This window comes from Corythoichthys intestinalis, chromosome 6 (genome assembly GCF_030265065.1).
Source record: "Corythoichthys intestinalis isolate RoL2023-P3 chromosome 6, ASM3026506v1, whole genome shotgun sequence".
In the NCBI taxonomy this organism is placed as follows: Eukaryota; Metazoa; Chordata; class Actinopteri; order Syngnathiformes; family Syngnathidae; genus Corythoichthys; species Corythoichthys intestinalis.
The window spans coordinates 41,870,340-41,890,351 of NC_080400.1; the positions used below are offsets into that span (position 1 = coordinate 41,870,340).

At 40.7% G+C, this 20,012-nt stretch overlaps 1 protein-coding gene across 4 annotated transcripts in view; it reads right to left on the bottom strand.

Moving 5' to 3' along the window:
* LOC130917309 (sorting nexin-19-like) overlaps nucleotides 1-20,012 on the bottom strand; it is a 124,639-nt gene that overhangs the window by 97,433 nt on the left and 7,194 nt on the right. For all 4 annotated transcript variants that reach the window (XM_057838571.1, XM_057838570.1, XM_057838568.1 and 1 more), the window contains exons 5-11: nucleotides 16,466-16,664; nucleotides 14,209-14,309; nucleotides 13,997-14,116; nucleotides 9,139-9,263; nucleotides 8,319-8,412; nucleotides 8,064-8,223; nucleotides 7,506-7,647 (exon numbers count right to left, since the gene is read on the bottom strand). In XM_057838571.1, the coding sequence (XP_057694554.1) occupies nucleotides 7,506-7,647; nucleotides 8,064-8,223; nucleotides 8,319-8,412; nucleotides 9,139-9,263; nucleotides 13,997-14,116; nucleotides 14,209-14,309; nucleotides 16,466-16,664 (941 nt within the window). The remainder of the gene's footprint in view (nucleotides 1-7,505; nucleotides 7,648-8,063; nucleotides 8,224-8,318; nucleotides 8,413-9,138; nucleotides 9,264-13,996; nucleotides 14,117-14,208; nucleotides 14,310-16,465; nucleotides 16,665-20,012) is intronic.

Sequence of the window (20,012 nt, forward strand, 5' to 3'; positions counted from 1 at the left end):
GTGTTCCTTACTCTTATTACAGTGACTGCCTTTTTTGGAAAAACATTATCAAAAAATGATAAAAACATAAATATCACCCAAAAACCTGAATATGTTTTGTTTATTTGCTGAGCATTTTTTTTCCTCTCGTCAAATCCAAATTACTATTCAAACCTGAGGAGATATTACTGAAGAGTATCCTGAGCCTCCATTTTCTTGATGCCCTAAAAGTAAATTTAGTGGGCTTGCAATGTGAACGTTAAGCCCATTTATCAATACCAGTATTAAACATAGATGCTGGTTATCGTTAAACTACTTTCTTAAGCAAGTCAACTGTTGGTAAAGACCAGAGGTGGATAGTAACGCGTTACGTGTACTCCGTTACATTTACTTCAGTAACTTTTTGAGAAAAAAGTACTTCTAAGAGTAGTTTTACTAAGCCATACTTTGAATTTTACTTGAGTACATTCATGAAGGAAAAACACTACTCTTACTCCACTACTTTGGGCTACACAAGAATTGCTACATTTTTCCTCTTTATTTTACATATTAGATTTTTTACTTTTTGCTAGATATGCTATTGCCAAGCGTAGCGCTACTAATTTCACCAATGAGACATCGCAACAATAATCACATGAGTCCATTACACCAATCAGATACAAGCTTCCCCTTCTATGATCACGCTAGCCTGCCCAATCACGTGGCATCTTTAAAGCAACGTAACAAAAACATTCATGAAGTTTGGTTCTTTTATGACTTTATTATGGGTTAACAGAAAAAGTGATCAAATCTGCTGGGTCAAAAATATACATACATGGATCTGAAAAAGCGAATCATTGACTTGAACAGGTCAGGAAAGTCACTTGGGCTACGTTCATACTACAGGTCTTAATGCACGAATCCGATTTTTTCGTGTTTTTCCGACTCGAGTGAGGCATTAACTTGACGGTCTGAACGTGACAAGTCGCATAGAACTGGACCATTTCAAATCCGATCTGGGTCACTTTCGTATGTGGTTCAAATCCGATCTGGGCCACATTTTTCCAGACTGTTGCGGCGGTCTGTACTGTCCACTCTCCCAAATCGGATTTCATGCAGCAATTACGTCATCAAATAGCGAGAGAGACGCTTACCGTAGCGGTGCCACTGAGCATTATTAGCGCCTAGCTTGCAGTGAAGACTGCTTTTGGGGAAGGGCTGGGCTTGACAACAGTCATAAAAAATAAAAATGGGTTGAGGATAAACCTGAGAATGCTCAGTTTTCTCTTTGCTCCGAGTGAGCAATATTTCAACATTGCCTACACGGCTGAGAGTCGGGGCAAACTGCGCATATGTGTGTGTGACATGCAGGGACAGTGCGTGCATGCTATCGATCCATATAAATTTGAATATAAGCCTAAACGAGGATTATTTATGTCTGTTATTTGTGTCCTCCTTTTGAAAAGCAAAATATGATATCCCTGGAATGACGGATGACGTGTGTCATTTGTTTTGATGCTTCTGCGCATGCGGGTCTTCATGCTCAGCGCGTGTCGGACTCCGAATTAGTGCGCATGCGTAATACTTGAACGGTCTCAATGGACAAAGTCAGTCTGAACGGGCACGGCAAAAAAACGGATATGACAAAAAATCGGATTCGTGCATTAAGACCTGTAGTATGAACGTAGCCTTGGAGCCATTTCAAAGCAGCTGCAGGACCCAAGAGCAACATCCATCCATCCATCCATCCATCCATCCATTATCTTCCGCTTAGTCCGGGGTCGGGTCGCGGGGGCAGCAGCTTTAGCAGGGAAGCCCAGACTTCCCTCTCCCCAGCCACTTCAGCCAGCTCCTCCGGCGGGATTCCAAGGTGTTCCCAGGCCAGCCGAGCGACATAGTCTCTCCAGCGTGTCCTGGGTCGACCCCGGGGCCTCCTGCCGGTGGGACATGCCCGGAACACCTCTCCAGGGAGGCGTCCAGGAGGCATCCGAACCAAATGCCCGAGCCACCTCAACTGGCTCCTCTCAACGCGGAGGAGTAGCGGCTCGACACCAAGCCCCTCCCGGATGACCGAGCTTCTCACCCTATCTCTAAGGGAGAGCCCGGACACCCTGCGGAGGAAACTCATTTCGGCCGCTTGTATCCGGGATCTTGTTCTTTCGGTCACGACCCACAGCTCGTGACCATAGGTGAGGGTAGGAACGTAGATCGACCGGTAAATCGAGAGCTTCGCCTTTTGGCTCAGCTCCTTCTTCACCACAACGGACCGGTGCAGAGTCCGCATCACTGCAGACGCTGCACCGATCCGCCTGTCAATCTCCCGCTCCCTCCTACCCTCACTCGTGAACAAGACCCCAAGATACTTGAACTCCTCCACTTGGGGCAGGATCTCATCCCCGACCCGGAGAGGGCACTCCACCCTTTTCCGGCTGAGGACCATGGTCTCGGATTTGGAGGTGCTGATCTTCATCCCAACCGCTTCACACTCGGCCGCGAACCGCCCCAGTGAGAGTTGGAGGTCACGGCTTGATGAAGCCAACAGCACCACATCATCTGCAAAAAGCAGAGATGCAATGCTGAGGCCACCAAACCGGACACTCTCAACGCTTCGGCTGCACCTAGAAATTCTGTCCATAAAAATTATGAACAGAATCGGTGACAAAGGGCAGCCTTGGCGGAGTCCAATCCTCACTGGGAACGAATTCGACTTACTGCCGGCAATGTGGACCAGACTCTGACTCGTACAGGGACCGAACAGCCCTTACCAGGGGGCTCGGTACCCCGTACTCCCGGAGCACCCTCCACAGGACTCCCCTAGGCACACGGTCGAACGCCTTCTCCAAATCCACAAAACACATGTGGACTGGTTGGGCGAACTCCCATTCACCCTCGAGGACCCTGCCGAGGGTGTAGAGCTGGTCCACTGTTCCACGGCCGGGACGAAAACCACACTGCTCCTCCTGAATCCGAGATTCGACTTCCCGACGGACCCTCCTCTCCAGCACCCCTGAATAGACTTTACCGGGGAGGCTGAGGAGTGTGATCCCTCTATAATTGGAACACACCCTCCGGTCCCCCTTTTTAAAAAGGGGGACCACCACCCCGGTCTGCCAATCCAGAGGCACTGTCCCCGATGTCCACGCAATGTTGTAGAGGCGTGTCAGCCATGACAGCCCCACAACATCCAGAGCCTTTAGGAACTCCGGGCGGATCTCATCTACCCCTGGGGCCTTGCCACCGAGGAGCTTACCAACCGCCTCAGTGACTTCAACCCCAGAGATCGAAGAGCCCACCCCAGAGTCCCCAGACTCTGCTCCCTCAAAGGAAGGCGTGTCGGTGGAATTGAGGAGGGCTTCGAAGTATTCTCCCCACCTACTCACGACGTCCCGAGTCGAGGTCAGCAGTACACCATCTTCACTATACACAGTGTTAATGGTGCACTGCTTTCCTCTCCTCAGACGCCGGATGGTGGACCAGAATTTCCTCGAAGCTGTCCGGAAGTCGTTTTCCATGGCCTCGCCGAACTCCTCCCATGTCCGAGTTTTTGCCTCGGCGACCGCCAAAGCCGCAGTCCGCTTGGCCAGCCGGTACCTGTCAGCTGCCTCCGGAGTCCCACAGGCCAAAAAGGCCTGATAGGCCTCCTTCTTCAGCTTGACGGCATCCCTTACCGCTGGTGTCCACCAGCGGGTTCGGGGATTGCCGCCACGACAGGCACCAACCACCTTACGGCCACAGCTCCGATCGGCCGCCTCAACAATGGAGGTGCGGAACATGGCCCACTCGGACTCAATGTCCCTCACCTCCCCCGGGACAAGGGAGAAGTTCTGCCGGAGGTGGGTGTTGAAACTCTTTCTGACAGGGGATTCTGCCAGACGTTCCCAGCAGACCCTCACAATACGTTTGGGCCTGCCAGGTCTGGCCAGCAACCTCTCCCACCATCGGAGCCAACACACCACCAGGTGGTGATCAGTTGACAGCTCCGCCCCTCTCTTCACTCGAGTGTCCAAAACATGTGGCCGCAAGTCCGATGACACGATTACAAAGTCGATCATTGAACTGCGGCCTAGGGTGTCCTGGTGCCAAGTGCACTTGTGGACACCCCTATGTTTGAACATGGTGTTCGTTATGGACAAACCGTGACGAGCACAGAAGTGCAATAACAGAACAACAACACCAAGAGCAACAGTGCAAACAATTGTTTGTAAGTATAAAGTGCATGGCACTGTTTTGGCACTGCCACGATCAGGAAGAAAACGCAAGCTATCACCTGCTGCTGAGAGGAAATTGGTCAGGAGGGTGAAGATTCAACCGAGAATCACCATAAAGCAGATCTGCCAAGAATTAGAAGCTGCTGGAACACAGGTGTCAGTGTCCACAGTCAAGCGTGTTTTGCATCTCCATGGACTGATAGGCTGCCGTGCAAGAAGGAAGCCCTTGCTCCAAAAGCGGCACCTTAAGGCTTGACTGAAGTTTGCTGCTGATCACATGGACAAAGATAAGACCTTCTGGAGGAAAGTTCTGTGGTCAGACGAAACAAAAATCGAGCTGTTTGGCCACAATGCCCAGCAATATGTTTGGAGGAGAAAAGGTGAGGCCTTTAACCCCAAGTACACCATGCCTACCGTCAAGCACAGTGGTGGTAGTATTATGCTGTGGGGCTGTTTTGCTACCAATGGAACTGGTGCTTTACAGAGAGTAAATGGGATAATGAAGAAGGAGGATTACCTTCAAATTCTTCGAGATAACCTAACGTCATCAGCCCGAAGATTGGGTCTTGGGCGCAGTTGGGTGTTCCAACAGGACAATGACCCCAAACACACATCAAAAGTGGTAATGGAATGGCTAAATCAGGCTAGAATTAAGGTTTTCGAATGGCCTTCCCAAAGTCCTGACTTAAACCCTGTTGAGAACTTGTGGACAATGCTGATGAAACAAGTCCATGTCAGAAAGCCATCAAATTTAACTGAACTGCACCAATTCTGTCAAGAGGAGTGGTCAAAGATTCAACAAGAAGCTTGTCAGAAGCTTGTGGATGGCTACCAAAAGCGCCTAATTGAAGTGAAAATGGCCAAGGGACATGTTACCAAATATTAGCGCTGCTGTATGTATATTTTTGACCCAGCAGATTTGATCACTTTATTCTGTTCACCCATATTAAAGTCATAAAAGAACCAAACTCCATGAATGTTTTTAGTGACAAAGAAGTATCTGTTCCAATCACTCTATCAGAGAAAAATCAGAGTTGTAGAAATAACTGGAAACTCAAGAGAGCCATGACATTATGTTCTTCACAAGTATATGTAAACTTTTGACCACAACTGTAGATAAGTTTGTGCTGAGAGCAGGGGTCGCGTTAACCGAATATTTTCCGTCGTTGACCGATTTTTTAAAACGGTGATGGAAAAAATTGAAGTCCATCCGTCATTTTGACAGGTTGCAATTCACACCCCAGACCACAGGGTGGCGAGTGGGCATATTAATTAGCTATTGTCTCTCTTGATGCATGACGTCATTGGCCTTACTCGGAAAAATGTCAAGGCAACTGAGTGTCCGAAGTTTCTTCAAAAAGCCCCAAAACGACGATGGTGTTGATAAAAGAGGTGAAAAAAGAGGGACTGCACAAGCGGGCACGCAATGGCGTACCGCACGCAGGCTATTTTTAGACCGTGACTTCGCATCGTAAAGCGGAAGTAAAGCCGAAGTGGGACATTATAGACCCACCTTCGCATAGACCCAACGTAAAAAGTGCTACTTTTCTCCGGTAATGAACATGCCGATCACGCATAGCTTTTTTGGAACTTGTAGAAACGACTCTAGACATTACGACACATGAAGGATGTTTTCTTCATACGTTTCCGGAAACCAAAAACTCGAGCGGAAAAAATGTGAAGACCGAATCAACTTGCGCGGACTTTAACACCAGCTCTGCGAATCCATTCACGTTTCATAAGCTGTAAACATTATGTTGGGTTGGCATGGTCTTTCAGAGGACAAAGAGGTAAGCCATTTTTATATTTTTAACATTCTTTTAGCGTAACGTTGTGCTGTACTGCTTCTGTCTGACAATGAATGACCTGAAAAGAATTACCAATGGTATCTGACTGCCACTGTTACCGTTTCTGTCATATATATATATATAAAAAACAACTTTAGTAAGGGGGAAGTGTAAATAAATTATAGAATTAAGATGTGTTATCAATGAAAAAATTAAAAGTGTTCGTTGGCTGTCACTGAGTAGCATTTGCGATCGCTACACAAAGCTAACTAAATTACCCCCAAGAACGGTAAGAGACGTAGGACAACCAGAGGATATATAAGAAAGACAGGGCTGATGGTAAAGGATAGCTTGTTGAAAGAGGAGAATGTCATTGTCAGTCGCGTCGATAAAAAAGCTAAAGCTATGCTTAGGTCGGCTCGTTTTTTTTTCGTCTTTTTCAGCCTTCGACACTATAGCCATCTCTTTAACTGAACATTTTTATGTTCTTCCACATCTTTGCCAGTGAATTTGGCACCAGGCACATCATTTTCGGAGAGAATTGGTAGGTTTAGCTCTGTAAACATCTCCTTCGTACACGATTTCCATTCATTTCCTATTAGGGACAAACGGTGGCTACCTACAGGGGCCACAGTCAGCTGTTTTTGTCACTGCGGAGAAAAAGTTACTTACTCATCTGCTTGATGTGTGATAGCACGGTGTGGATTCTCTGTTAAGCTTGTTCGGACAGAAAATTAATTGAAAATAAATGAAAACTAAATACTATTGAATATGTTGAAGCGGTATGCAATGTTAAGAGTCTTGTTAGCTGGAATTGCTGTGTCCAGCCGCTGTAGCTCTGCTGCTCTTTGTGAACTGTCTATTCAAGCCGGAACGCGCCCGGCTCTTAAGAGTCTCTGTCACATGACTGTGTCGTAGCCGGTAACGCGCTTGGCCAAATGGACACACAAGTACGGAAAGTGAATTATGCTAAACAAAGGGTCACCACAATGTCATTATTATCGTTTTAAAAAATTAAGTGACAGGTAAAAATAGATTATGACCGGATTTTTATGACCCTGTCAGTCAAAATGACAGACAACGAAAAAGTCTAGCGCAACCTCTGGCTGAGAGAAAAAAAATTACCATTGTTTAAAAAAAAAAAAATTAAAAAAAAACAAGCAGTTACTCAAAATGTTATTCATTACTTGAGTATTCTTTTCACTGGAAACTTTTTTTTACTTGTACTTGAGAACATTTTTTGGATGACTACTTTTATTTGAGTAAAATTTTTGGCTACTCTACCCACCTCTGGTAAAGACACACTCTATAGTTTTTTTTTTTACCTTGTTCATAAGGAAGGTTAGATCAGGCGATGTCACCATTGACTGCAACAATTTCTTTTCACTTCTAATGAAAACTTATTTAATTTAGTGTTAATGGTTTCTTAAAGGTTTTGACGTCTTTTGATGATTAAGGGCGATTGACCATTTTAACAGTATTAAATATGCTTGCTTTATTAGCCTATTTTCTTTATAGGTAGCATCTTAACACTACAGTACATCAATATTACCTGTTAATTAGGGTTCCAAATAGCAGTCTGATGGTCCTTTGAATGTTCTCAGTGCACAGCCAGCTCCACTGTTCTCTCATGAGCAGACACAGGATGTTCAATGCTACGTCAGCCAATTCCATCTCAGCTGCACCTGTGCCAGCTGCAAAGAAAATTTGAGAGCCATATCAAATACCATATACTAGTAAGTCAAATATAAAAAAAATATTGCTTCAGATAGTAAGCATGCCATTTTATAATGCAGTGATGCAGCTAAGGTTTCTCTGCTTCATCCAATGACCAACGCTGCCCTCATGTGCATAGATCACAATATTGCATCTTGTCACTGGGACATGGGTGCCACAATCATGTATTTTTTTCTGCTAAATGTTATACATTTTAAAGATCGTTAAGAATCTGCTTTGGAATGTGCTACATTCACATTAAAATATATATGTTGTTTATTGACAGCTTATGCTCAAACTATAGCTAGGGGGATTGACCTGCATGCACTCACATTCACCAGCCATAAGAGCAACACCACGAAATCATCAAGTGTCACACTCTCTCCTGCCTCACCATTTCCTTGACTTTCTTTTCCAATGGTACAGTCTTGCTGGCAATGTCCGTATTGTGTCATGGTTGGACCTTCCGCACAATTTGGTGTTAAAGTGATAGACAGATTCTCTTGTTTGTATATAAAATTTTGCAGATCCTCCAAAGACATTCCATTAAACATCTGTAGTGAAAGATAACAAGCTTCAAAGTAGATGAAACCGTTCAATGGTGAAACAAAGCCCCCTATGGACAAATTGTGATCGTTTAATAACTTACAGTATGGGTTTGCTCCAAGCTAAACAACACAGGTTGTTCGATATCTGAGCCATTCAAAAATGGGATGTTTTTGCTGGAGAATTTCAGACGGGATCTGGAAGTTAGCACAAAGAAATTCCTTGTTCGTAATGTTGACTTTTGAACAGAAAAGCATTCTTCAATGTATGTAATGCGTTAATACATAATTGATGTAATTTTCAAAATTGTATGACTGGTGAGTTGAAATAAGACAACAAACAACCTAGTTTTGTAAAGTACAAACACTCAATAATGCGTTGCAATAAAAATTCTACTTTTAACATTGGACCACATTTGGCAAATGTTATATTTGAAGGGCTGGTAGTAGTTCACAGAAAAAGATGTAAAAATAGCAAACATAATGCAAACATTCAGCTAGTATAGACCTAATTGTATGTTTTGTTAGTTTTTGAAAATTGACAATCCCTGTCCTATTATTATGTTTTTATTCATGGTCTTGGCTTTAATTGTTAGTACCCACAAAATTTGGTTTAAGATCCAGAAGAAATCAGAAATTGCCATCAAAAGCTCAATTGTGTTTTTGTATGGTATCGCTAAATAACATGAGGGTCATAGCTAGACTCTTAAATTTAGATTCTGTCCATTTAAACTTACCCCTGAAAGATTATACTCGATTAATGCAAAAGAAATAACAGATAAATGTAATAATTTAAAAAAAAAAAAATGCTGGCCAGTGTTATTAAATTCTCATCGGTGTCAGGTAAAGCTTCTCTCAAAAGTTACATTTAGAATGTTCAAGGCATTTTCTTTTTTCATGTTTAACTCTGCATAACAAACATACTTGCTCTTTTTGTCAGTAATAGGTTTTCCCCCATCCACCTCTCCTTCATTTTCCTCAGTTGGGCTCTGAGGCTCTGAACGAGGAAATGCTGTCTTCAGTGTGTCCACAATTGCATTCACCACAATCTGCATAAATACACAATCATACAAGCAATGCAAACATAACTATCCATTTAAGACGATTTCATAGTGATGAATATTTTGATGGCAAAATAAAGGTGCTTAGCAATTGTATCAACCTACTACAATATGCAGAATTACTGTACTTTCTTTTTAACTATATTGGAAAACAGAACATTACATGATGAATTTGAAGATGTGCAAGTACAGTCAGGTCTATAAATATTTGGACACCAAAACAATTCTCTTTTTTGGCTCTAAACAGTAAAACAACTTAGGTTAACTGACTTAACTGGTGCCCAGTGAAGAAATCACAACAGTTTGTATGTAGCAGCATGAAAACTTTGTCATCATTTTCATGCCACTATATGTTCCCATTAGTCTCCCGAGTCTACTGTAGTGAGTAAAATTTTAAGTAAGTTTTCATGCCATGGTTGACAAACTGTTGAAATTACTACACCGCTCCATCAATGTGACAAATTAAAAATGATATACCGTATCACACTTTGACTTCATGAAACTTGTTTGTAAATCCTTCACAGTTACTTAATTACAGTCCAAAATAGGCAATACATAGGTATCGTCAGACTAGTGCTGCAGCAATTAATCGATTATATCGAGTAATTCAATTAGAAAAAAGCTTTAAATCCAATTTTGCTGCTTCGATTATTTGTTTAGTTAGAGTGGTGTTGTAATGATTTTTTTTTTTTTTTTAAAGTGTTGCATTTCGTTTTATTGATTTGGGTAGATGCACTGCCCTCTAGATGCAACAGTCAATATGACATAACTCATCTATCAAGCATGGCTAATCCGGCTGCTCCCTGTTAAGACAAACATAAGATTGTAATTTTTTAAGGTAATATGTTTGTTTATGCATTCGTAATTTAGTTTCTAGGTATATTTAGCAGTGTTTTGTGTGAATATCTGTTTGAACGATTTGTTAAGAGCATTGTAAAAAATATATATATATATATATGTAAATGTATATATATAACTATAGCATTTAAGCGAGCGGACTTTTCCTATGCAAGTTAGCCAATTGTTCTTTTGCTGTACTTGGATCCACATTAATATATTTTTTACGCCGTTGGGGTAGGCTCAGCTATTTTAAATGCATTTCTTGCTCTTGTGAAATCAAAGTGCAATTCTGAATAGTTTAATGAAAACTAAGGTATTTTATTTTCTATTCACATTTAATGCTCTTTTGAAAGTGCAATCTTAGCGAGCCAAAATAAATGTTATTGCACTTATTTCTTTGTCTTGCATCTCCTTAACCATCCTCACTACCATTAAAAAAAAAAAAAGATATAAATAATAATTATATAAATAAAATCAAATTGCTATGAGTCCTATAAGCACTGCGATGTTTTTAAAAGCTGTGGGACGCATTGTCCCTCAATACTTGGTCGGGAATCCTTTTGCAAAGATGACTGCTTCAATGCGGCGTGGCACGGAGGCAATCAGCCTGTGGCACTGCTGAGGTGTTATGGAGGCCCAGGATATTTCGATAGCGGCATTAAGCTCATTCAGAGTGTTGGGTCTGGAGTCTCTCAACTTCCTCTTCACAATACAGTACCCCACAGATTCTCTATGAGGTTCAGGTCAGGAGAGTTGGCAGGCCAATTGAGCACAGTATTGCTATGGTCAGTAAACCGTTTACCTGTGGTTTTGGCACTGTGAGGAGTGGCCAGGTCGTGCTGAAAAATGAAATCTTCATCTCCATAAAGCTTTTCAGCAGATGGAAGCATAAAGTGCTCCAAAAGCTCCTGATAGCTAACTGCATTGACCCTGGCCTTGATAAAACACAGTAGACCAACACCAGCAGCTGACATGGCACCCGAGACCATCACTGACTGTGGGTACTTGACACTGGACTTCAGGCATTTTGGCATTTCCTCTCGCAAGTCTTCCTCCAAACTCTGGTACTTTGATTTCCGAATGACATGCAAAATTTGCTTTCATCTGAAAAAAGTACTTTGGACCACTGAGCAACAGTCCAGTGCTGCTTCTCTGTAGCCCAGGCCAGGCGCTTGTGCCGCTGTTTCAGGTTCAAAAGTGGCTTGACCTGGGGAATGCGGCACCTGTAGCCCATTTCCAGCACACGCCTGTGCACGGTGGCTCGGATGTTTCTACTCCAGACTCAGTCCACTGTTTCTGCAGGTCCCCCAAGGTCTGGAATCGGCCCTGGCTTCTCCACAATTTTTCTCAGGGTGCGGTCACCTCTTCTGGTTGTGCAGCGTTTCCTGCCACACTTTTTCCTTTCCACAGACTTTCCACTGAGGTGCCTTGATACAGCACTCTGGGAACAGCCTATTCGCTCAGAAATTCATTTCTGTGTCTTAGCCTCTTGCTTGAGGGTGTCAATCATGGCCTTCTGGACAGCAGTTAGGTCGGCAGTCTTACCCATGATTGCGGTTTTGAGTAATGAGCCAGGCTGGGAGTTTTTAAAAGCCTCAGGAATCTTTCGCGGGGGTTTTGAGTTAATTCGTTGATTCAGATGATTAGGTTAGTAGCTTCTTTAGAGTACCTTTTCATTATATGCTAATTTTTTTAGATAGGGATTTTTGTTTTTTCTTGACTTTTTTGCCAGAATCATCAATATTAAAACAATAAAAGGCTTGAACTACTTCAGTTTTGTGTAACAAATCTAATATATATGAAAGTCCAATGTTTATCAGTACATTACAGAAAATAATGAACTTTATCACAATATACTATTTTTTTTTAGAAGAACCAGTAAGTCGCACTGGAGTATAAGTCGCATTTTGGGGGAAAACTTACTTGATAAAATCCAACACATAGAATAGATATGTCATCTTGAAAGGCAATTTAAAATAAAAATACAATAGAGAACAACATGCTGAATAAGTGTACAGTATGATAATATTACATGACACATGAAAAACGAAATGCGAACGTGGCCAGTATGTTAACGTAACATAGCTATTAAGTTATTCAGATAACTATAGAATAAAGAACATGCTAATAAGTTTACCAAACCATCAGTGTCACTGCAAAACTCCTAAATAACATGTGAAATGACTAGAGGCGTGCGAAATTTCCGATTCTTAGATTATTCGCGATTCGGCCGTGGAAGATTCGAGAACGATTCACAAATATACGAATTCTGATTATTGGATTATACCAGGTAAAGCGAAAGTAAAACACAGTCAGCGCGGTCTTTGGGACGCAGTGAGGAACGGACCGAGAGTAAATATCATGTTCAACTCATACCGCTGGATAAAAAAAACAATCATACCTGACTGCGGCTGACAGCCGCTACAAACAACGCCCAGTTGCTAGTTGCTACAAACATACGGCTACAGTAGATATCATATATATGTAGAACTAGATGCAAAATGACAGACGACGTCGGTGTTAGAACATGTATTATTGAACAGAGATGCGAAATGACAGACTTTCCGGCGTAAGTAAACAGCCGCCATCTTAAAGCAGTAGACCTCTCTAGAAGGCTCTGTTGTAGCAAACCTAATTAACTTTTTATCTAAAATACTCCTAAAACGGCAGAATCTTGTCTTGAATCTATCTTTAAATGATGAAATAGTTTTAAAACTTTGACAAAAGTAGACTGAAGGGAAATTATGGCATAACGGGAGCAATTTTAACAACTGTAACAGTTGATTCACAACATTAAATTAATTGAATGTAGTTTAAAGCTGCTGATAGAGAATGGGGACTGGAGTTTTTTATTTACTGTTATTTTTGTATATTTGTTTACTGTTATATGTTAACTTGATGCTGAAATAGTAGTTTGGTTTAGCCTGGGAGGATTTTTGAACAATTTTGGAAGTAATGTACAAAAAATTTAAAAAAAAATTTTTTTTTTTTTAAAAAAAAGGAGGGGGGTGCATCAATAATCGTTTTATAATCGAATCGGAGCCTCTGAATCGTAAACGAATCGTTAGGTGCCCAAAGATTCACAGCTCTAGAAATGACATATTAATGTGTTAATAATTTCACACATAACTCGCTCGAGAGTATAAATCGCACCCCCAGCCAAACTATGAAAAAAACTGCGACTTATAGTCTGAAAAATACGGTAGTCAATTATTCAAAATAACTAATTGATAGATTAATAATTTACTTAAATAATTGATAGCTTCATCCCTATGTCAGGCGCTACTTAACTTAAATAATTGATAGCTTCACCCCTATGTCAGGCGCTAGATTTGATCACTGGTGATGCCTTGACAGACCTCTACTGTAACCGTCATCTGCTCCTGCTTGTTCTTCAGGCAATTTCCTTTCAATTCAGTCAGTCAATATTTAATGTTATTCATATCAGGGGATTGATTGACTTGGCCATTGACAATTCTAGACCTTTAATCTACACGCAAATGGGATGAGAGGAAAACACATACCACCTAATAGAAAAGCTGAACAGCCAATTGTCCCATTACTTTTGGTCCCTTAAAAATGGAAAGTTACTTGTGCCAACTAAAAATGGTTATATATTTCATTTGGTTTGGATGTAAAAAACCTCGTATAAACTTTGATTCATTCAAATCCATTGTGGTTGTGTCTAAACCCTAAAAATAAAATTTGATGGTTTTATTGATTTGAGTATTGATGTCCTAATTTACGGATTCAAATTTAAAACTTTTTTATCACCCCCAAAAAAATCTCACCATTGTGAATTAAATTGAAGACCAGCCAGTAAGCATATACTAGTAAACTTGTGAGTTATGGTTAACACAATGAGATGACCACCAACAGACCTTGTCAATGCGTGAAACTATAAAAGGTTTCTTGACAAAGGCAATCCGGGCATCTGTATTTAGAGCCAGGAACTCCTGCATCTGTTCACTGTTGGCTATTTCAGGAATAGCACAAAGATGCTGCAGAGTTGGAGTAAAAAAAATGCTTTAATTCGAGAAGTAACTTTTATATTGGGCACAAAAAGACTTAACAAATACAGTATGGTACACACCTTCAGAAAGGTCTCAAGCATTCCTTTTCTGGCCTCTATCTTCTCACTGTCCATGTTTCCAAAGGGCATGTCTGGGAATATTTTCTTTGGACCTTTGACACCTTCAAGCCAAAAAAGTACAATTTATATGTGACATACATATTCAAATACAACAAGTGCATGATTGCTGAAAATCATGGGTATATTTCTAAAGATGCCCGATTATATCGGTTACCGATAATTATCCGCCGATAATGGCACAGATAATCCAGATTTGAAAAAATTTAGCCGATAATGCAATCCGATTATTATATACTTGATTAAGCCTCCAAATGTGCGCAACTGAAGCAGTTTTGTCCAATTCTCCACCGCCGCCTGCTCAACCCCTCCCCTCTCTGAAGCCCCTGAGGGAGGAGGAATTGAGGAGTACGGCGTCATAGAGATGGCGGCGTTACACAACAGGTTTGAGGCGATATCATGGCGGCTCTGTCACTAGCGTGGGTTGATATTTCCGTGTGTGAAACAAACAACGCTCTCACCGTCTGCAAAACATGCACTGCAGAAGTTCCATAAGGCGGAAAGAAAGCATCCTCATTCAACACCACTAACCCAATCAGCCATTTAAAACTGCATCACAAAGATTTTTGGAACGAATACGAGGCTGCTGCTATCGCGAATGCTAAAGGAAAACATAAATAAACTAAACTTGGAGAGATGCTGCGGCCTTCCCGGAGTCGGGTTGTTTGGGAATGCAGCCCAAAGCGGGTGGTAAACTCCATCAGACCAATAGTCGACAAGTAGCAGTCTTCTGACGGAGCCCGCCGCTCTGGCCGGTCCGGCAAGCCACCGCCGCCTCGCCATAGGCGGGGCGGGTAGACGGGCCAAGTCCGGTTCCCCGGCAGTGGACCTCCAGGGAACACCCCGGTTCCTTGAGCGTTCCCCCACAGTGTGCGAGACGCGAGGCACGCGCCTCCGTCCGGAGCAGCGGCAGGCCCCGAATACGCCACGGCGAGCCGGCCGGGTCGGGCGGATATCCGGTACAAACATAGCTGCCGCCGCCACTCATCTCCAGTTCGACTCATCGAGCACTACAGCCAGACAGAGGCCTGGCACGGGTGCTAATTTGGCGGCCGGAAGGACTGAAGGGCACAGGCAGGAGGGGATGCCGGACGAGAGACGTTTTTTTTACCGAAGTGACCCGAGAGCCCAAGCCCCGGATCAAAAAATAATGAGACCACCACAAGACCACCATTATTCGTGAAAAACATGCCGATCCCATCAGTTTCACCACGGACATTTGGACAAGAGTTGTCAAGTAAGCATGCTTATCATGACTGCACAATGGTTAGATGATAATTTCAACATGCACCAAACCACACTCACAAAGAAGTGACCGATCAGTAATCCATTCAGTACGCTGTAAATTTATTACGTCTTAATCAGATCATTCTTCTTAAATCTAGTCAAATAATTTCCCCCCCCATCTTGTTTTGAGTGGTAAAGACTAGTTAACAGATGAATGCCCCAGATTATTCCACTTACTAGAAGAAAATATTGCCATTTGTTATTAAACCCATACGTCTAAAAATAAATAAATAAATAAAAAATTAAAAAAAGAAAAGGTAATTTTTCACCTAAATCAAGAAAAAATTGCTTTCAAATAATGTTTTGAACCATACCTATTCTTGAATAAAGAACATTTCTGACAAACAAGTCTTTTTAGGATTAAGTATCATAATTTTTTTCTTAAAATAAGGCTGTCCATCTTATTTTCAGCCAGCTATTTTTCTTCAAGAAATCTGAGTGAAATACACTTGAAGCGCTGGCAGATAATTTCACTTATTTCCAATAGATTTACGCTTAAAACTGACTGGTTTTAAGGAGGTGTGTTTTTGCAGTGTAGTAATGTTATTTGTTAGGAAAGGCTTACTTTTAAAGGCATTTTTGTGCAACTTACGTATTTACTCCAAGTAATTGTTGCCAAAAGTTTACCATTACACAATGTCAGACAGTCTGTCTTTATTTAGATGATGGAATTTACATGTTCACATTTGATGTTGAAAAAAAGAGCAAAGAATTATATTTTTGCACATTAATATTTTCTCTTGTATATACTTTAAATTTTTACATAAACCTTTCTATGTAATTATCGGCTTGAAATTATCGGTTATTAGTTGGAACGAGGACGAAAGTATCGGTTATCGGTGTCGGTTGAAAAATGTATTATCGTGCATCGCTATACTGTAAATTTCATTATGGGATACTCTTCCAAACCTACCTTTGATGAGTTTCTTTAGTTCAGTTCTTTCTTCCACACGTGCTTGTAGGTTAAGAAATTCACTGTAACGTCTGTTGACCATGTGATAGGCAACTGGTTGAACAGAAGATGGACTTTCAAAACCTGAGTGCAATGTGTCCCCATCCTCTGAGTTTGGATGAATACGCCCAGGGTTCTCACAACTCATTGCGGTCTCATACTGAAAGCCATGAAAAAAAAAAAAAGAATAAACAAATAATAGCATTTCAACAAAATGGTGCTCTACACTGTTTTTATGTTGTTCGTACACGTTTCCTATCACTTAATATCACAGAAGTGATCCAATGGATTGTTGTAAATTACATTCCGCTGAAAATTCTACAATAGCCTATCATCACAAAAATACATTTGGTAAATCCACTCTCCCTTTCTTTAAAAAAAAAAAATGTATATATATATATATATATATATATATATGTATATATGCTATATATTAGAGCTGTCCCGACTTAGGCCGACTAGTGGACGTTGTCGACGTCATCGATGGCGTAAATGCGTCGACGAGCACACCATCCCGTCGACGGTTAACTCATTCACTCCCAGCAATTTTCACCGGAGCAAGGTCCTTCGCTCCCGGCCGTTTTACTGGATTTTGACTGATTTTGCAAGGCCCACAAAAAAATTCTGTTCTATTGCTATATAAACATGGAACCCAACAAAAGAAAGATTAGACTCTCTTATTTCACCAGAAAAAAAGTTAGTTAATATCTTTTTCTATTCTTTAGAAATAAGCATTAGAAAATAGCTTAGTTTGAGCAATTTTCCAAAAAACAGAGAAATTGAGCTTTTTGTGAAAGCATACATTTCAAACATAAATTTGACTTTAACACCGCTATTTTTCGCTTATTTGACGTCCAAAACATCTAAATAATGTTTTCGTTCTACAAAATAACAAACAACAAGACAAATAGAGCTTTTGATCGCAAAGTAACCATTTATTTACACATAACTAAACTTTTGAATTGTTGAACTGTTTGCACACATAACAACGGGGAATGCTCTCGGCTGCTCCCGGTTGAATGAGGTGGCTCTAATGAGTTCGAATCAAGATCGGTTTCACTTTTTTCATCATCTTCATCGTTAGTTTTAACCTCGGGCTAAGGAATAACGCAATGTGAGCTCCGCAGAACGCGTGTGGAACCTGACGCTTTTGTGGACGTCACTGTCTGTCTCATCAAGATAGATTTTTTTTTAATCCTTCTTTGACGATGGTTTCGTTTTCTTTTCAAAACACTCCTCCAGTGTCGTTTGTCTTTTTTTTCCGATCGTTCTCCACATTTTTCTCAAATTCTCACACGTCTTCACAAGATCCCTCCAACATCCGTTTCCCGACTATTTTTCTTCACTTCCTTTCTTGGCCCGAGATGAGTTCTTACCAAATGCACTACTGACTTCCAGTGGCCAGTTTTATTGCTTTAAATTGGGTTTTGAGCTGTGTGCAATGTATCTTAGATACATAGGAACCTATAGATGCCTCGTCAAAAAAAAAAAAAAAAAAAAAAAAAAACGCAAAAGGTGAGTATAAATACGTTTTGGGGACATTGAAGCCATTAAAAATAGAACACATTTATACATTTTTGGGAGCAAATGAGTTGATAAAGGGTTAAAAAATATATGTGTGGAAAGTTGAGAATGGTGGACACTCTGGATTCAAACGGGGAAAGCGACACAAAGCCAAAAAAGCGCACAAAAGTGACCAAAGCATGGACTTATTTCAACGAAACAAAGGACACTACACTGTCGTGTGTATAATACCAAACTTGCATACCACGACAGCACGTCGGCCGTGAATGAACACCTGAAGCGCCATCACCCAGGTATAGTTTTGGAAGACGACAGGAGACAACAAGCTGACGGATCGTAGGTCCATATAACGACATTTTTTATTGAAATGCATTATGTGGGTCGTACGACAGAGTATTAGGGGCTAATGTTGGGCTAATGTAGCTGAATAAGCAGCTACGTACTTTACGTAGCGCATTGCCACATCCGTTAAAATCAACAATATTGAAAGCGTCTTGTGTTTTACAATCGGTTTTACAAAAAAGGAAATCCTTATAATTTTGCTTCATCTACATCAAAGAAGAATTTATACCAATGCGTCGTCGTAGCGCCCAGCAAAGGACATGTATGTAAAGTGCGCAGCAGCTCACAGCTACAGTACATTACACCATTGTAATAATGGGACTTTTGTTTCTCATAGCAATATTACGACTTTTTTTTTTTTTTTTTTTAAATTTGGCCCTAATATTCCGTTGCAGCGTCATCGTGCATCATTAAGTTTTTTTTTCACGTACTTCACTCCAGTGATACGTAACAATTATTTATCTACTCTGCTCGTGCTCACTCTAATGCTTGGAACAATATAGACATACCACAAAAAGAGAAAGTAAGAATTGTTTTGAATACTGTTGGAAAAGTGAAGTCACAGTATTGTAAATGAGTTGACATTACATTCTTTTGCACTAGTTAATGCCATCAGCATTTCACCTAATTGTTAGTGATTTATTATTGTTATTTATGTGTTTATTTGTGCTTTAATAAATAATTCAAGTGTTCCAAAATGTTTTTGTTCATTAATAATAGTCAACAAAAAATTAATTGCAAGATTAGTTAAAAAAAAAAAAGAAAGAAAGAAAATCACTGAAAAAAATGATTAGACTAGTCGACTAATCGTTAAAAAAGTCTGCAGACTAATCGGGAGAAAAATAATTGTTTGGGACAGCCCTACTGTATATACACTATATTGCCTAAAGATTTCACCCACAGGTCGTGAGTCACTTTTGAATTTAAGTAACATAATTCATAGGGTTTATTACAAAAGTTGTTCACCTTCTGCAGCTGTAAGAACCTCAACTCTTCTGTGAAAACTTTTCACATGGATTAGGAGTATGTTTATAAGAACTTTTGTTCATTCCTTCAGAAGCGCATATATGAGTTGAAACACTGATTTTGACGACAAGGCCTGGATCTCCCTTTTTGTTTTTTATTACATTACCCTAAAAAAAATACTTGTTTCTTTTTTTTTTTTTTTAATATTTATCATACACAAATACCCAACGTTTAATACATTCAAATCAAATAGGCACAAATCAAATAAGCACTCAATGTTACACATACATACAGTATATGTATTTTGGAGTTGATAAATATGCATATATACATAAGCGGTGGTTTTGGCTAAATGATGCTAAGGGATTTAATTTTAGATTTATTAAGAAATTTATTTTTGGCTTAGCTGCATCAGTGCCTCTACAGTTAGCATTGAGTTCATTAAAAAAAAATAGTGTTGGGAACATTGGTGCTCCCAGCACTTTTATACGAATTCTAAGATAACGATGTCTGGATTTGGTGCTCCCAGCACTTTTTATACAAATTGTAAAATAAAGGTGTCTGGATTCTGAGAAAATAAAAAAACACAAGTTTATATTTTTGTATAGTCACAGCATGTGTTGGATGCACAAGAATGAGAATGGAAGCTGAATGAGCCATAGAAAGAGAAATATAT